Raw genomic sequence first — 17,991 nt, forward strand, 5'->3', positions numbered from 1 at the left:
TGCCCAGTATGAGGACGTTGGGCATAGAGAGATTAATTTCTGAAGCTAAGGCTCCATAACCAGACAGTAGCAGAGATAATTCCCACCTATCCTTTAGACACTGCTTAAAAAATATGTTTACAGAGCATCATATATATTTGATAATTTTGATTATCAAAATCTCATAAGCCTGATGACCAAGGGATGTGCCTTCTTCAAGATGCTGTTGTTATTAGTGCTGGAAATTTAGAGAAGAGTTTCAAAAAAGTGGTTTGAAGTTTAAAAGAGGAGTGAGGTGTAAAACCTTATATTGTATAACATACTAAAGGAACCTTTTTGAATGCTTTTGTATGTTACTGGGAGATGATAGCAAAGGTGAGGAAGTTGTTTTGAAGAGATTCTGTTGAGCGACTTTCTTGACTCTCCTAGCGTCTGCCCGCGCATTGTTGTGGGACACAGAGAGATGGTCTGTTAACTTGTCAACAGTACTCACAACAATGATGGCAAGAGTGAAAACACATTTACAGAAGATAGCCAGTTGATCAGATTTCTTGACCCTCTCCTGCGTATGCCTGGCATTGTCACGGCATATTCAGAGATGACGTGATCAGCCTTTGCATTTAGACTCTTCGCTCTTTAGAAGAAGAAAGCAGACCACGTACTAGAACAGGAGGTTGTTACAAGGATGATGACGCCAAATTCCAAAAGGGAATTTGAATACAGTGTTTCAGAAGTTGTGGGAATTGGGAAGACGAGGGAGGGCTGGGGAGAAATCCAACAGGGAAGAGTAGAAGGCAACCATTGGAAGTGTTGATTTTGGCTTTTATACCAAGCTAATTTTGCTATTTTACCTTTTTAAGAAAACTTTTGCTGATCTCATGTCTTTTCACACCCCGCATTATACCTTATGATGAAGAGGCAGATAACCACGAAGCAGGAAACTTTGTCAAGGGAACAAGGTCTGGACACTCTTCTGGTCATTGCCTATCAAACTTTATTTCTTTCCACTAGCTACATCCATAGCTCCACGATTACTGTTCATAGTGAAGACCCAAAGTTATTTAAAAAAATACTACACTTCTCTTTAAGAAGGTAGGGGCATAGGTAACATGTTTTAGAAAATTTTATGTTACAAAGAACTGAGAATGCAAAAGTTTGGGAAAATTCCAGTTTCTAGATTTACATACTAGGAAAGGGTGGTTATTCTTCCTAACTTTGTCCCAGAGAGCCCAGTGAAACAGGATTTATATTGCATTTTCTGTGTGTATCTTTCCTGGTTTAGGCTTTCATGTATAGTACTCCATTCTCCTGTTGGAATACATTTTTTTGTCTTTTACTTGAAATAGGACCCAGTGGGATATTATGTGTTACCACGTATGTAAACATCATTAGTTCCCCTTAAAAAAAATTCCTCCCTTGTCTACTGTTTTTTAACTCATTCATTATTATTAAAGAAGCTTCATCTAAGATTTACTCATGATCTGTTTTGTATATATGTATTTTTAATTTATTTGTTTATATTTATTTATTTTTGGCTGTGTTGGGTCTTCGTTGCTGCACGTGGGCTTTCTCTAGTTGCGACGAGCGGGGGATACTCTTCGTTGCGGTGCGTGGGCTTCTCATTGGGGTGGCTTCTCTTGTTGTGGAGTGCGGGCTCTAGGTGCGCGGGCTTCAGTAGATGTGGCGCGCGGGCTCAGTTGCTCCGCGGCATGTGGGATCTTCCCGGACCAGAGCTCAAACCCGTGTCCCCTGCATTGGCAGGCGGATTCTTAACCACTGCGCCACTGGGGAAGCCCCTGTTTTGTATATTTATCAGTTGCTTTTGGCCAACATTAAATTAATTTGCATCATACTTTCATATGTTATTATATTATTTGTATTTATAGAAAAAGTTAAATGTCACTACTAGAAAGGAACATGTATCGCACCTTATTTCTGGACCATTTAGTCTAAAACAACTCTAATGCTTTTCTTTTTTTTTTTTTTTTTAATTTAGGGAAGCCTCTTATTTATTTATTTATTTTTTATATTTATTTTTGGCTGTGTTGGGTCTTTGTTTCCGTGCGAGGGCTTCCTCTAGTTGCGGCAAGTGGGGGCCACTCTTCATCGCGGTGCGCGGGCCTCTCACTATCGCGGCCTCTCTTGTTGCGGAGCACAGGCTCCAGACGCGCAGGCTCAGTAGTTGTGGCTCACGGGCCTAGTTGCTCCGTGGCATGTGGGATCTTCCCAGACCAGGGCTCGAACCCGTGTCCCCTGCATTAGCAGGCAGACTCTCAACCACTGCGCCACCAGGGAAGCCCCAATGCTTTTCTTTTTAAAAAAGTTTTAGAGACATCATCATACTTTTGGGGCCCCATGCCCTCTGCCTGCATTCCTCCCATGCCTTGTTCATACATCAAACACGGCCAGAAATACAGCTAAGTCTTCCTGTTCTTCTTGACATAATCATTTGCTTACAATAAAAACGGTGTAGCTGATGCTTATAATCATTTCAGACTTTTCAGCTTGGCTGGGACATCATGCTGTTTGACACCTTTCATGATTGTTTATGAGAAAGAAGCAAATAAGCATAGAGAATTTTAAGATGTCCTAAGGAATTGGGGCTGAACATAGCACACTTTGATCATAGAGACAAAAATGGCGAATTTTTGGACTAGGTTTGATCAAAAGCATACTTTCTGTATAATCAGATGGTTAGTAAACACTTTCTCATAGTAAAAATATAACATGACTTGTTAGTAAGAAGAATATAAATTGTCATTGCAAAATCATGGTTTTTTGGTTTATGTATCTCACGCAGATTTATATTTCTCATTTGATAGTCTTTCTATCTGTTCAGTCTCATTAGAACTTGAGTATCAGGAGGTTTCAATATTTTAAAAGGATTTCTTTTTTTACTGTTACTGCTGGGAGATTAAAGGAGAAAAAAAAAAGTTAAATCTGCTTTAAAGGTACTGACATATGAATGTTGATAATGTCTACCCATAAAATCCTATCAACACTTTATTGGGACAGTTGAGTAATGTTTAACTGATGACATTAAGAACAGCTATAGAGAGAATAACTTGTGTCTTTTTTTTTTTTTTTTTTTTTTTTTAGATTTGTAGCCAAACCATGTGCCATAGCCCTCAACATTCAGGCCAATGGACCACAAATTGCTCAGCCAAATGCCATTCTGGAAAAGGTTTTTACTGCAATTACAAAGGTATGATTGTCCTTTTCTGGGATATGAATTATCATGACCACTGTTCTCAATCTGAAATCATTCAGTTCCTTCTCTCTTGGGTTTGAGAACTAACATTTGACTAGCCTCGTGTGTGAAAGTGTCCTTTTGGAAAGCACACAGGCATTGTGACTAGACCAAAAAGCGTAGAAGCCAAATACGCGTGGGTGTGTTTGAGACCTGATTGTTCGCTCCCAAGGTGATGTGAGATGCTTGTCTGTGAAGCACAGTCTAGATTAGATGGTGATTGGTCTAATTCTGTGCCTCTTAATCTCACATGACATGAAACAGTATGTATGTGTAACAGTTGGATGGGACTTTGGGGAGAGCTGAGGAGTATAATTAATGTATTGTGAGAAAAAGCGCCTGTTTGCTTATAGCATTGTCCATATGTTCTAGCAGTTGTGATACACAGGCAGGTGAACAAAAAAGGGAATAATGGAAGGAGAGAAGAGCTGCAATATGAAGACATGAGGAGCGAGGGTCAGGAGAGTTATAAAGTACAGATTCATTGTGAAGAAAACGGGAGAGGAGATGATCGCTCTGGTGAGAGTTAAAGTCCAAACCAGGAGTGGGAAGAGGAGGCAGGGAGAAGATAGAGGGAAAGATTGCCATCCACTGCCAGCTGGTATTTCCTTAAGAACAAAAAGGGGAGGAAGACAGAAGTCAGAAACCCTCAAGCTAAGGCCATAAGAAATTAAGCAAATCACAGCATCCAAAAAGCTGATTCTTACTCATATCTCTCTCTTGTCTTACTCTTTCGTGGACAAGAAAGAAGAAAAGGAGCCTAACAGTCTATGGGAAGTATCGTGTGTTTGTATATGAAATGGTTCCTTTTCCCTCTTTCATTTTTCTGGGCGAATTACTCAGGCTTCTAAGATGTGATTTGGCCATGTTAAGCAAATTTTATTCCGGTTTTGGTATTTGTATTGCTAACATTTTGTATTGCTTCTCTCTTGTCTTAAAACTATTAATTCAAATATTCAGATGTGTTTGTTTATTTTATGGTCTTCGTTTCTGCCAGGATTCTCTAGGGTTTCCCCCTCGATTCTTTTAAAAATGGTATTTTTCCTGGAAAAGTGGAAGAAAGCACCTGGTGTTCTTAACATCTCTGCTAGGAAGAAGAGTAGAATAAATGGAATTTTAGGAAAGAGTAGAATAAATGGAATTTTAGTTTTGTGGGATGATTATATTTATTTTTATTTTTTATTTTTTTTGGGTTATAACATCTTTATTGGAGTATAATTGCTTTACAATGGTGTGTTAGTTTCTGCTTTATAACAAAGTGAGTCAGTTATACACATACATATGTTCCCATATCTCTTCCCTCTTGCGTCTCCCTCCCTCCCGCCCTCCCTATCCCACCCCTCTAGGTGGTCACAAAGCACCGAGCTGATCTCCCTGTGCTATGCGGCTGCTTCCCACTAGCTATCTATTTTACGTTTGGTAGTGTATATATGTCCACGCCACTCTCTTACTTTGTCCCAGCTTACCCTTCCCCCTCCCCATATCCTCAAGTCTATTCTCTAGTAGGTCTGTGTCTTTATTCCAGTATTGCCCCTAGGTTCTTCATGACCATTTTTTTTTTCTTAGATTCCATATATATGTGTTAGCATACGGTATTTGTTTTTCTCATTCTGACTTACTTCACTCTGTATGACAGACTCTAGGTCCATCCACCTCACTACAAATAACTCAATTTTGTTTCTTTTTATGGCTGAGTAATATTCCATTGTATATATGTGCCACATCTTCTTTATCCATTCATCTGTTGATGGACACTTAGGTTGCTTCCATGTCCTGGCTATTGTAAATAGAGCTGCAATGAACATTTTGGTACATGACTCTTTATGAATTATGGTTTTCTCAGGGTATATGCCCAGTAGTGGGATTGCTGGGTCGTATGGTAGTTCTATTTTTAGTTTTTTAAGGAACCTCCATACTGTTCTCCATAGTGGCTGTATCAATTTACATTCCCACCAACAGTGCAAGAGGGTTCCCTTTTCTCCACACCCTCTCCAGCATTTATTGTTTGTAGATTTTTTGACGATGGCCATTCTGACCAGTGTGAGATGATATCTCATTGTAGTTTCTTTTTTTTTTTTAAAGATTTATTGATTGATTGATTGATTGATTGATTGCTATGTTGGGTCTTCGTTTCTGTGCTAGGGCTTTCTCTAGCTGCGGCAAGTGGGGGCCACTCTTCATCATGGTGCGTGGGCCTCTCACTATCGCGGCCTCTCTTGTTGCGGAGCACAGGCTCCAGACGTGCAGGCTCAGCAGTTGTGGTTCACGGGCCCAGTTGCTCCACGGCATGTGGGATCCTCCCAAACCAGGGCTCGAACCCGTGTCCCCTGCATTAGCAGGCAGATTCTCAACCACTGCGCCACCAGGGAAGCCCCCTCATTGTAGTTTTGACTTGCATTTCTCTAATGATTAATGATGTTGAACATCCTTTCATGTGTTTGTTGGCAGTCTGTATATCTTCTTTGGAGAAATGTCTATTTAGGTCTTCTGCCCATTTTTGGATTGGGTTGTTTGTTTTTTTGATATTAAGCTGCATGAGCTGCTTGTAAATTTTGGAGATTAATCCTTTGTCAGTTGCTTCATTTGCAAATATTTTCTCCCATTCTGAGGGTTGTCTTTTCGTCTTGTTTATGGTTTCCTTCGCTGTGCAAAAGCTTTTAAGTTTCACTAGGTCCCATTTGTTTATTTTTGGTTTTTTTCCATTTCTCTAGAAGGTGGGTCAAAAAGGGTCTTGCTGAGATTTATGTCATAGAGTGTTCAGCCTATGTTTTCCTCTAAGAGTTTTATAGTGTCTGGCCTTACATTTAGGTCTTTAATCCATTTTGAGTTTATTTTTGTGTATGGTGTTAGGGAGTGTTCTAATTTCATACTTTTACATGTACCTGTCCAGTCTTCCCAGCACCACTTATTGAAGAGGTTGTCTTTTCTCCACTGTATATTCTTGCCTCCTTTATCAAAGATAAGGTGACCATATGTGTGTGGGTTTATCTCTGGGCTTTCTATCCTGTTCCATTGGTCTATATTTCTGGTTTTTTGCCAGTACCATACTGTCTTGATTACTGTAGCTTTGTAGTATAGTCTGAAGTCTGGGAGCCTGATTCCTCCAGCTCCATTTTTCTTTCTTAAGATTGCTTTAGCTATTTGGGGTCCTTTGTGTTTCCATACAAATTGTGCAATTTTTTGTTCTAGTTCTGTGAAAAATGCCAGTGGTAGTTTGATAGGGATTGCATTGAATCTGTAGATTGCTTTGGGTAGTAGAGTCATTTTCACAATGTTGATTCTTCCAATCCAAGAACATGGTATATCTCTCCATCTATTTGTATTATCTTTAATTTCTTTCATCAGTGTCTTATAATTTTCTGCATACAGGTCTTTTGTCTCCTTAGGTAAGTTTATTCCTAGACGTGGGATGATTTTAGATTGCCAGTTTCTAACCTTAAGGGGCTCATGTCCTATAGTGTTTAAAGGAAGAAAATGTTAAGAAGAAACTTGCATTTTTATTTAATATATCAATTTACTGCAGCAAACACCTTTTTCTGCTCTAAAAAAGCAGATGTGTAGGGAGTTACAAGGTTCATTTTTTTTAAATGTGATGACAACATATTTGTATTTACCTTGTGAACTACTCTAAATGCATGAAAAATGAATTTTCTACCCAAATGTATACCTCTCTTTAGAAATCCTGCAGTGGACATTGTATTTCCCTTGCCTTATGTTTATTATGGTTACTGGGGAAATTTTCTCTATAAAGGTAATGAAAGGATTTTGCAGGCAGGTTGACTGCTCTGGAGGATATTTGCTTCTAGCTAATTTTAATGATCATATTCTCTTGGTTTCCAAGGTGATTCTTTTGGAAGTTTCTACACGATTAAAGCAGAAGCCTCAGGTTTTGAACATAAATGCAGCCAAAGTTGGAACTATTTTTCCTTGAATTCTTTGTAGTTCTCCAGTGTTAGTTGTGAGATGAAAAAGTAACAGATCAGTTGACCAGAATACAAGTAGCAGGTTTTGGAGAGTTTGAACAGTGCTCGTCCAGCATTCTGGCCTTGACCGTGGTTCCAGGTCACCTTGGAGGAGGGCATGGTTATCATCTTTCAAGTGTGAAAACCCTTAAAATCTACTCCTTACAGGACTGGCTACATAATTTTTGGAGGCCAGTGCAGAACTAAAATGCAGGGCCCCTTGTTTAGAAAGCACAAAAAGGTGCCATTAAAGGCATAAAAATAGAAAGCTTTTTCCTTTCTTGCACAGTTTCTTTCTCTTGACCTGTCAAGATTTTTATTTTATTTGGTATTTAATGCCATGCCCCCTTAGGCATACTAAAGAGGCAAGGGCAGATCCTGACAGGTACCCAGGAACCCCACCCTGTGATTTACTGCACACACAGCTGACTAGCTGCTGCTAATCGCCAGCTGCTAGTTGCCAGCTCCTGGGCTAACATGCCTGCCCTTCTCTGGCCGGGGGAGGAATTGAGGCAGGCCTCTCCCCTTTCCATGGGCCCACTGTCCCCACCCATGGTGGACAGGGGACCTCCCAGTGTATTGCAGTCTCTGCTCCAAGACACACTAGGTACCTGGATTGGGGTAAGCAAGAGGCTAGTCCCCATTGAGTCATCCACCAAATGCACTGGGACACTGCCAGCCCAGGGTGCAGGTGGCATCCCTATACCCCACACTGAGACACCGTGGGGTGTGCATATCTAATCCCATCCCTTTCCGTGTTTGCACCCAGGGCAGCAGTAGTCACTAGGCAGGAGTGGGAAGGGGAAAGCTGGGGTCTCTGGGGAGCCGGGGACAGGGACGTCAGTTACCCAGACTCATATGGGGGCAGTGCCGGGAGTGTGTGTGAGCCAAGACTCTGGACCCCTGACACATGCTCCCCTATCCCAGTGGACTTCATAAGCAAAACACCATTCCCATAACAAAATTATCAAGAATTTCAAGATGGCACCCAGAGAACTTTAAACCCCATGTGTGAGCCCTTCTGAATCAGGATCCCTGTGTGAGTTCACTGGTCATGCGCCCTGACTGAGCAATTCTCATCTATGAAATTAGCTGATAAATTTGAACTCCTTCATATTCTCCAGCAGTCTTTCCTTTTGAGGTAACATCTACTTGTCTTTCTCACTCTTTTTTTTCCCTCTGTAAATCTAAAATTTTATAAATATTTCAGAGAACTTACCTCTATTGCAAAATAGTTGAAAGCATTGGTTTTTGAGTCGGACCTGAGCAGTATATTGCAGTGATCCCCAACCTTTTTGGCACCAGGGACCAGTTTCATGGAAGACTGGGAGTGGGGGGAATGGTTTTGGGATGATTCAAGCACATTACATTTATTGTGTACTTTATTTCTATTATTCTTACATTGTAATATATAATGAAATAATTATACAACTCACCATAATGCAGAATCAACGGGAGCCCTGAGCTTGTTTTCACTTGCCACTCACTGATAGGGTTTTGATATGAGTCTGCAAGCAATTGATTTATTATGGTCTCTGTGCAGTCAGACCTCTCTGCTAATGATAATCTGTATTTGCAGCCGCTCCCCAGCACTAGCATCACTGCCTCAGCTCCATCTCAGATCATCAGGCATTAGATTCTCATAAGGAGCGTGCAACCTAGATCCCTCGCATGCGCAGTTCACAGTAGGGTTCTTGCTCCTATGAGAATCTAATGCTGCCGCTGATCTGACAGGAGGAGGAACTCAGGCGGTAATGCGAGTGACGGGGAGCGGCTGTAAATACAGATGAAGCTTCACTCACGCCTGCCGCTCACCTCCTGCTGTGCGGCCCAGTTCCTAACAGGCCTTGGACTGGTACTGGTCCATGGCCCAGGGGTTGCAGACACCTGGTATATTCGAACATTGGCTCTGCTGCTTCTTAGTGTTGTGACCTTGGGCTGTAAGTTGGTTAGTTACTGAGGGAGCATTTATTTGGGCCAGGTGCTCCCATTCTTTAATTTACATTAGGAGTGCCTGAGAGGTAAATGTAGATTGTTGCATCCTATTTCTAGAGATCCTGATTCAGTAGACTTGTGATGGCCCCAAGAACCGGCGATTATGAGTTGTCAGACTTACTCAAATGAATGGAATGACTGTTTCTCTTTAGAGTGAATATTTTTGAGTTCACGTTTCTTAACTGGCTATATCCAGAGTTATCTGAATGAGATAGATATAAATCAATGAATCAATCAGTTTATCTATTGATTTATATATCTATCTATCTTTTGGCACTTATTATATCTATAATCCCAACAGCCTCATTTTCTAATCAATCAAATCAGTTCTTGAGCCATTAAGGGAAAAAAATACATGTCAGCTATGAAACTAGGTTTCATGATCTAGAGAATTATGAGATTATCACATCATAATCTGCATTTGGTATATTATACTGTATTTTAAAAATTATATGCAGATTTCCTATAATTTGTTTTTCCTCATTCTCCTCTTATGCCTATTTCTTTTTATTTTTCTTCTCCATCCTTGTATGGGTTATGTTTATTAAAATTAACCTAGGTATTTCTGGTATAAAAATGTCTATGTAAGTCAGAATTATTCACTTTTTCCCTTGGAAATCTTAAGAAAGGAAAAAAACTATGGAGAAAAATTATAAAACACAACAGTAAAAATATACGCACACAAAAAAAGAAAGAAAATCTCACAAACTTTATCTTTGGCAAACTAAGAGATATATATCTCTAGATTTCAAAATATATATAAAAGCTAAACAAAAACAGTTGAGGCTGGACAGAAGCCAAGTAGGAGGAAGTGATGAGCATGAAGTGTGGATGGAGGGCCCTGTGGGGGTAGATTTCAGGAAAGCCAGCAAAAATGACACCTCCTAATGGTGAGACCAAAGCTGTATCACTGTTTGCAACACTAGGTACAGGAACTGGTGAGCAAGGCTGGCAGATGCTCTCCCAGACTCAGTTTAATTCAGGGAAGTGGAAGAAGTACACAGAAAACCTTGTGGATGGCACATTTTCCAGAGGCATTGTACCTCGGAGGCAGCTAAACTACAAAAGCACCCTCCTTGGAGCTGGTCGAGACAATCCAACTCACTCAATGATGGGTAATAAAGAAGAAACACACAGCATCAAAGACAAGAAAAAGAATTCGTAGCATCGCTTACTAACAGAAATAATCACTGGAAAAATGAGGCCACAGGGCAGCTGAAAGTTGAGATCAAATAGTTTACCATAAATTTTAAAAAAAGCAATAACTCTGTAAGGAGGATCACAATAAAAGAAATACAAGACCTAAAGAAAAAAAACAGTTGGTCAACAGGAAGAGATGCAATGTGAGCTGGTTGGTTCAGGAAAAACGTACTAAAGCTATCACAGAAATGAAGACAAATTTGGAAAGAACACAGGAAACACTAGACACTGCAGAAATCTCAGTGGGGAACATGGGAGATAGAGATAATAAAGCTGAAATAAATGAAATGAAAAAGAGCTAAAAATAATTAGATATATAGACCAAGCAGAGCTAGCATCTGTATAATTGGAATCTCTTAAGGAAAAGCAAAGTAGAGTAAGTATTGAGAGAGATGTCAAGAAAAATTTCCTAAAATAAATGGAGATTTATATTAATATGTTAATAAAAATGTAGTAAAAGTTGACCCGAGAAGGTTTATGCCAAGACTTATATTATTAAAAATAGACTTGAAATATAAAGGAAATAATTCTTTGAGCAGCCAAGCAAAAAATTAAATCATTTATCTAGGAAAATATCAGCATGGCTTTAGTCTTCTCTGTAGCAATATTCTATAGGACAACATTTCCAATATTTTCAAGGAAAATGGGAACTAAGAATTTTATATTTAGGTAAATTGTTTTTATAGTGTAAAGGCTAAAGACAAAAGGATTAGAACTTGCAAAAATTTGGAGGAATTGTTCCCATGAGTTCTTTTTTAAAGAAACTATTATAATCATTAATTTTAGCTGACCAAGAGATTACTGGGAATGTTGGCAAGTTTTGAATACATTTAAACTGTAGAACTAAGATAGAAAGAAATGTGATGATTAGGATGACAGAACATAATGTAAGCATTATATGCTCTCACAATGTAGAAATGATACAGGTAACAATAACTGAGCAGGAAAAGGGAAGGAAGGTGGGAGGTAGAATAAATTCACTAATTGCATAAGCTCTAGTAGCCAGGAGTCAAAGCTTATCAGTTTAAGCAGCCAAACTGAGTAATAGAAGTAGAAGCATATTTAATAGTACAAGAGTAAACTCTAAGAGAGATAAAATTATTGACTAATAGTAGGTGGGGAAGGAAGAGGAAATATGCTTGTTTTAAATATTGCTCATTTGGAATTTTTATTGACTGAAAACAAATAGAAGAGTATTATGATTGTATGGATAACCACTACAATAAAAATTGCCCACAAAAAACAAAGGAAAATCAACCATATTTGGTTTGTTAAAATTAAAAAAAAAATTAAATTATGAAAACAGAAAACATAATTAATGTGAGGTAAGTATAAACAAATTTATAAATTATATCAATGCATGTAAATGGGTTTAACTCATCTAATAAAAAAATAATTCAGGGGCATTCCCTGGGACGTGCTGCAGCGATGGGGAAGGCAGGAGGAGATGAGACATACTTCCAGAGGAGCAGTCTGTTCTGGGTCACCGTCATCATCCTCTCCTTTGGCTATTACACGTGGATGATCTTCTGGCCTGAGACTATTCCTTATCAGAGCCTAGGGCCGCTGGGCCCCTTCACGCAGTACTTGCTGGACCATCATCACACCCTCGTGCACAGTTGGTATTGGCTTGCCTGGCTGATTCACGTGGGAGAGTCCTTGTATGCCATTGTATTGTGCAAGTCTAAAGGCATCACGAATAGTTGGACTCAACTACTCTGGTTCCTGCAGTCGTTCCTGTTTGGGATGACATCTCTCTATTACTTGACTGATTACAGACCAAGACGCCAAAAACAAACTTAAAAAAGATATCCAAAAAAAACTGAATCACTATTTTGTACACCTGAAACTAATATAATATTGTAAACCAAATATACTTCAATTTACAAAAAAGAGAGAAAATATAGCACATAAAGTTCCTAGGAGAAAAAAAAGCTGTTCAAAAGCTTTCTCTACACTGACATTCAGCCTCACCTTTTTTTTGGGGGGGGTGGTGTGTTTACTTGATCTTTCTAGAAAGTTACGACCCTCTAGTTATTCATTGTTTCTTCATCTGCTCTGGTTAAACTTGAGTAGATACTAGGAAAAGATTTTAGCTTCTCAGTTCTGCAGACTAACCTATTTGGCAGAGGGCTTCCAGCTACCTTCTTGCGGTCCTTGGCTGTGTTGGCATTCTCCCTATCACCTGGTTTAAGCCACATACTAAGTTTGCTTGTTGGGATATCTTTGCTCCTACCTTCTGATTAAAACCCCTTACCCTTACCACCACCATGTTACCAGCTCTCCTTTCCCCAAATTTTTTTCCCACCCACCTGGACCAAAACAGAGTGACACTTCCATAACACATCAATTCCACCCACATTTATTAGACACCTGTGAGGCGGGATCTTCTCCTTTCAGGCTTCCATTTCACATTATGGAGAAAGATAAGGAAGACAAGCAAGTACCTGGAATGGGGCGGGCCAAGAGGTGACACAGAGGCACAGAGTACATTCTGGGAACCAAGAAGGAATGACTGGGGAATGCTTTCTCTGCTGCTGCCAGCCAGAAGTGATGCTTCCCTCCACTTGGACCCTCTGACATAGTGCTCTGTATGTGCAGGGTCTGATGGCCACCTTCAAGTCAGGACCACATCTTAAGACAGCTTCGTTTTTTCCTCTAGCACCTGTCCCAGTGCCTCACACACAGGTGTTCTCTCAGTGTTTACCGAACAAAGGAGGGAAATTCTGATTTCACTTTGCACTTGTTCAGCATCATTCCAATTTTTATGTGAAAACTGCAGAACCCATTCAGTGTACTCTTGCATCAGAGAAAAGCACAGGACTGCCCTTGACTGGTACCACCATCTTTCTGTGGGTCCCCTGGTGGGAAACCCGTATGTTTTTCACACTTTCCTATTCTTGGTCACTTTTTCCAGACACTGTAGATGTCTCCCTCCAGTTCTGACTCACTCAGCCATTCCTGTTCTAGAGAGTCTACACCATGGGTTCTCCAACTAGTTACTACCTCTCTCATTCACCTAGTTATAACTTAACAACTGACTGGTTGGGCAGGAGGGTTACTGACTCACCTCAAGGAGCCTTTAGGGCTCCTTTCCTGGAGGACCCCCTGCTTGTTCACTAGGCACTAGACCTTATTTTCCTTCCATGACACAGTAGGTCATGTTATTTGTTTTAAGCAAACACTTACGAGAAACAGCCTCCCTCCCCCCAAAAAAGAGGCCTCAAGTGAAAGCACAACCATGAAAGATGATGGACTATGAATTGGTTTTGGTGGAAATCAACTTCTACACATAAATCCCAGTATTTCCCTCTGTTTCTCTTGTGATTAAGGGGTTATTATTAATGGTGCCAAGGATAATATGGCAGATTACTGAGTGAAATGTATTAACTTGAATAAAATGTTGTGAATTGTGTCTGAAAAAAAATTCAGATTTGGGTCACATACCTTATAAGAGACCCCCTTCAGATAAAGTAATTACAGATATTAAAAATAAGAGTATGAGTAAAGGTAGACAGGCAAATGTAAATAATAAAGTAGACCAAAAGGATTAAGTGAAATGAAGAATTGGCTTTTTATTGCCAAAGAATACAATTCACAATGAAGATAAAATGGTTATGAATATATATGCATTGAATACCAGCATATCCATATACTTATAAAAAAGAATGAAAGAAGAAATTATTTAATAGTAAGAAATTTTAATTTACCTCTTGGTCATGACAGGTCAAAATATAAAACAATATATAAAATATAAAACAATATAGCAATTAATTCTAAGAAGCATAATTAATGAGGAAGATCTGACAGGTACATTTATTTTTTCTTAATTTAAAATTTTTTTAAAAAATAAATTTATTTTTATTTATTTATTTTTGTCTGTGTTGCTGCGCGTGGGCTTTATCTAGTTGCGGTGAGCGGGGGCTACTCTTCGTTGCGGTGTGCAGGCTTCTTATTGCGGTGGCTTCTCTTGTTGCGGAGCACGGGCTCTAGGCGCACGGGCTTCAGTAGTAGAGGCACGCGGGCTCAGTAGTTGTGGCTTGTGGGCTCTAGAGTGCAGGCTCAGTGTGGTGCACGGGCTTAGTTGCTCCACGGCATGTGAGATCTTCCCGGACCAGGGCTCCAACCCGTGTCCCCTGCATTGGCAGGCAGATTCTTAACGACTGCACCACCAGGGAAGCTCCTGACAGGTACATTTAGAACCCTGTATTCTGAATATAGAGACTATACTTTCTTTTCAAGTGCCTGTTAAATATTTTTGAAAATTGACCTTTTATTATATAAAAAATGGTAATACATTTTAAAAATAGGCACAGTTTACTAATATGAGAAATCAGAAAACAGAAAGACTCTTGCTTTCTTGATCAACTTTTGTGTAAAAATAAAATTTCAGGATATTTAGAAAACAGTGATGAAAGCACTACTGTGCTATGGTACTATGCCAAGGTAGTGCTCAGATGAAAACTTATATATATAAGTTTAACCACTTATATAAATATATATATATTTAACCACTTACTTAAACATTGGAAAAACGACAACAAAATAAATGAAGGCAAACAGAAGGAAGAAATTAATAAAGATAAACATAGAAATTGAGTTAGTAAAACTGTAGTATTGAAAATTAATCCAGAGGTAACTGTTTACTTTTTCTTTTTAACAGAAAGTCAACTAGCCCAATCAAGAAAAAAACAAAGCACAAGTTAAGAACATAGCAATTAACAACATAATCAACAATCACATAAATTGAGGAAAATAAAAAGGATATGTTACTATTAACATGGCAAATAAAATATAAACACTTGGATAAGATGAAAATTATTCTAGGAAAATATAATTTACCAACTACATACGTGTGTTATCACAAGAAAATTCTAACACTCTTAAAGAGCAGATAACCCCAGTGCTATTTTAAACTATACCGAAGTACAGAAAATTAAGAAAATCATCCAGATTCTAATTTTATGTAATCTCAAAGTCTAATAAGTATCTCACTAAAAAATAAGACTAGAGACCAATTGTGATTATTGATATTGATGGAAAGTCCCAAATAAAAAAATCACAAACTGAACTTTGCAGCATATTAAAAGAATTATTCATCATCACCAAGTACGACTTATTCTAGGGATGTGAGGCCTTCCCTGTATTCAGTATTAAAAAAAATCTATTTTTGTAATTCGTCATGTTAATTGACATAAAGAAAAAAAAGTAGATGATCACCTCCATGGATTCTGAAATCTAACATCATTTTGATTAAAATAAAACAATCTAACTAGGGATAGGTGGTTTCATTTACATGATAAATACACTTGTATATCAGCTCCAAATCTGGCCTCTTAATGAGAAAAACATTGTGATATTCCTACTAAAGTCTGGAACAGATAGGGATGCTTATAAACACTGTCATACATTGTGCTAAGTTTTACATTTCGTTAGCAAATAGATAAAAGAAGGAAAATAAAGGCATAAAAATTAGAAAGGAGGAGGTAAAGCTATTGCTATGTGACAATTTATTCATGCATTCAAGAGGTAATTATTAAGTCCCAACTATATTCTAGGTACTGGTGAAAAAAGATACAAAAAATTTCCTTTGTTTATAGACCTTACATTCTAGTAATATCCTATTACATGACTGTATACCTGGAGAATTAAGGGAATCAAGTGAAAAACTACCATAAACATTACAAAATATTAGCACAAAATTAGTTACCATACACACACACATGCACACACACAATAAGCAGTTAGAAGATATAAGAAAATTTCTTAATTATAATAGAAACCAAAAAAGATGATATCCCTAGGAATCAATGTAATAAGGATGTGCAAGGTATGTGAGGAAAATTTTCAAACATTGAGAAGGACACAAAAGACAAATTCAGTTAAAGATATCAAGTCACCCTACGCTAGTATAAGAACTTGGTATAATCTCATTATAAATACCGACAGGTTTTCTTGTTTTCCCGTTTATTTTGAAACTAGACAAGCTAATTCTAAAGTTCATATAGAAAAATAAATAAGGATTTCTGAGTAACCTGACCATATGTACTGGCACATGAGTAATAGAACGGTGGGAGAATAGATTTGATTTCTCATGGAGAAAACATGAATGATGGTACTGGCCTGTCTGGGTAGCCATTTGGAAAGAATTAAAATTAGATTCATACCTCCCACTGTATACCAGGATATATTCCAAATGTACTAAAGATTGAATGTAAGAATCAAAACTGTAAATGTATTAGAATCAAAGCTGTAAATGTAGGAGAATTTCTTGGATTTTCAGAGTAGGGAATGCTTTTCTACTTATGACCCCAAATACAGAAGCTATAACAGAAAAAATTGATAAATTCAAACATGATTTTAAAAACTTCTGCAAGTAAAAAACACAAGCAAAATGCACCATAAGCTAATTCTAAAACTCAAGTGACACATTAGTACATACTATGCAGTTTATGGTACAGATAGAGGTTTGATCACTCTAATAATTGAAGAACTTCTACAAATCAATAAACAAATTACTTGCAGATCAAGAAAAATATGGACAGTAGATATGAAAAGACTGTTCTAAAGAGGAAATACAGATGGTTTTAAAACACAAGAAAATATCCTTCTTTCATAAAAAGAGGAAACCAAATTAAAGATATACTGAGATACTACTTTTTATATATCAGGATAGAAAAAAATGGAAAAATCCAATAACATACTCTGTTGATGAGGCTTTGGGAAATGGGTACTCTTGCTTGTGAGAGTATGAATTGGTAAAATCATTGGTGACAGTAATTTTTCAATATCTAAAAAAATTGCAAATGCATGGACCCTTTCATCTCCAACGTTCACTTACAGGAATTTATCTCTCTATATATGTGTGTAAAATAACCCATGACAAGGTTATTTATTACAGCATTGTTTATAGTAGTAGAAGTTCGGAAGCTACCTAAGTGTGCATTAATAGTGGAGTGGATAAGTAAATTATGGCATGTCCTTACGGTTCTACAAAAGAAGGAGGGCTTTCCCAATATTTTGATGTGGAAATGTTCCAAGATACATTGTAAAGTGAAAAACCCAAAGTCCAGAATAATAGAACCATTTGTGTGAAGGTGGTGGTGGGGAGACATAAGAATGCATATTCAAATTTGTTTATATTTGGTAAGATAACTTTGGAAAGAAATTGATTGAATAACCTGTTACCTGGTAGGAAGGGGAGAGTAGGAACTGAGAGAACAGGAACAAAATGGAAGGTGAAATTGGGGATAATTTTTATTTTGTGAACCATGTGAACGCTTTACCTATTGAATAGACTTAGAAAATGAATGAAAATTAAAAATGAATTCCTTTAAGAAAATGGTATAGCCAAGGTATATTGTAGGCTGTGCATTTTCTCTCTCCCATATTTTCTAATTGAGAGACACGGAAGGAGAGTGTAGACAGTGTCCTGAGTTCTAAGAAAAACACCTCAAAGTACATGCCACGCTGAAAGTTCGCAAATAACTTTTACAGACACAAGCTCAGCACATTTTATAACCTCGGTCATAACATTAAGGCCATTTGCTGTGTTTCCTGTGTGTCTGACACTCTGAATTTCTTGAGAGGCTTTAAAAAGGAGTC

General features: G+C 38.2%; 2 protein-coding genes across 4 annotated transcripts in view; both read left to right on the forward strand.

Annotated features, from left to right (window-relative positions):
• CERS6 (ceramide synthase 6) overlaps positions 1-17,991 on the forward strand; it is a 318,202-nt gene that overhangs the window by 82,895 nt on the left and 217,316 nt on the right. For all 3 annotated transcript variants that reach the window (XM_059928030.1, XM_059928028.1, XM_059928029.1), the window contains exon 2: positions 3,079-3,184. In XM_059928030.1, coding sequence (XP_059784013.1) covers positions 3,079-3,184 — 106 coding nt within the window. The remainder of the gene's footprint in view (positions 1-3,078; positions 3,185-17,991) is intronic.
• On the forward strand, positions 11,795-12,189 carry LOC132368532 (transmembrane protein 254-like). Its single transcript, XM_059927223.1, has one exon. The coding sequence runs from the start codon at positions 11,815-11,817 to the stop codon at positions 12,187-12,189; it is 375 nt and encodes a 124-aa protein (XP_059783206.1). The 5' UTR covers positions 11,795-11,814.

This window comes from Balaenoptera ricei, chromosome 7, assembly GCF_028023285.1.
Source record: "Balaenoptera ricei isolate mBalRic1 chromosome 7, mBalRic1.hap2, whole genome shotgun sequence".
In the NCBI taxonomy this organism is placed as follows: Eukaryota; Metazoa; Chordata; class Mammalia; order Artiodactyla; family Balaenopteridae; genus Balaenoptera; species Balaenoptera ricei.

Coding starts and splice junctions, on each gene's coding strand:
- LOC132368532 (XM_059927223.1), top strand. CDS start 11,815: ATGGGGAAGGCAGGAGGAGATGAGACATACTTCCAGAGGAGCAGTCTG.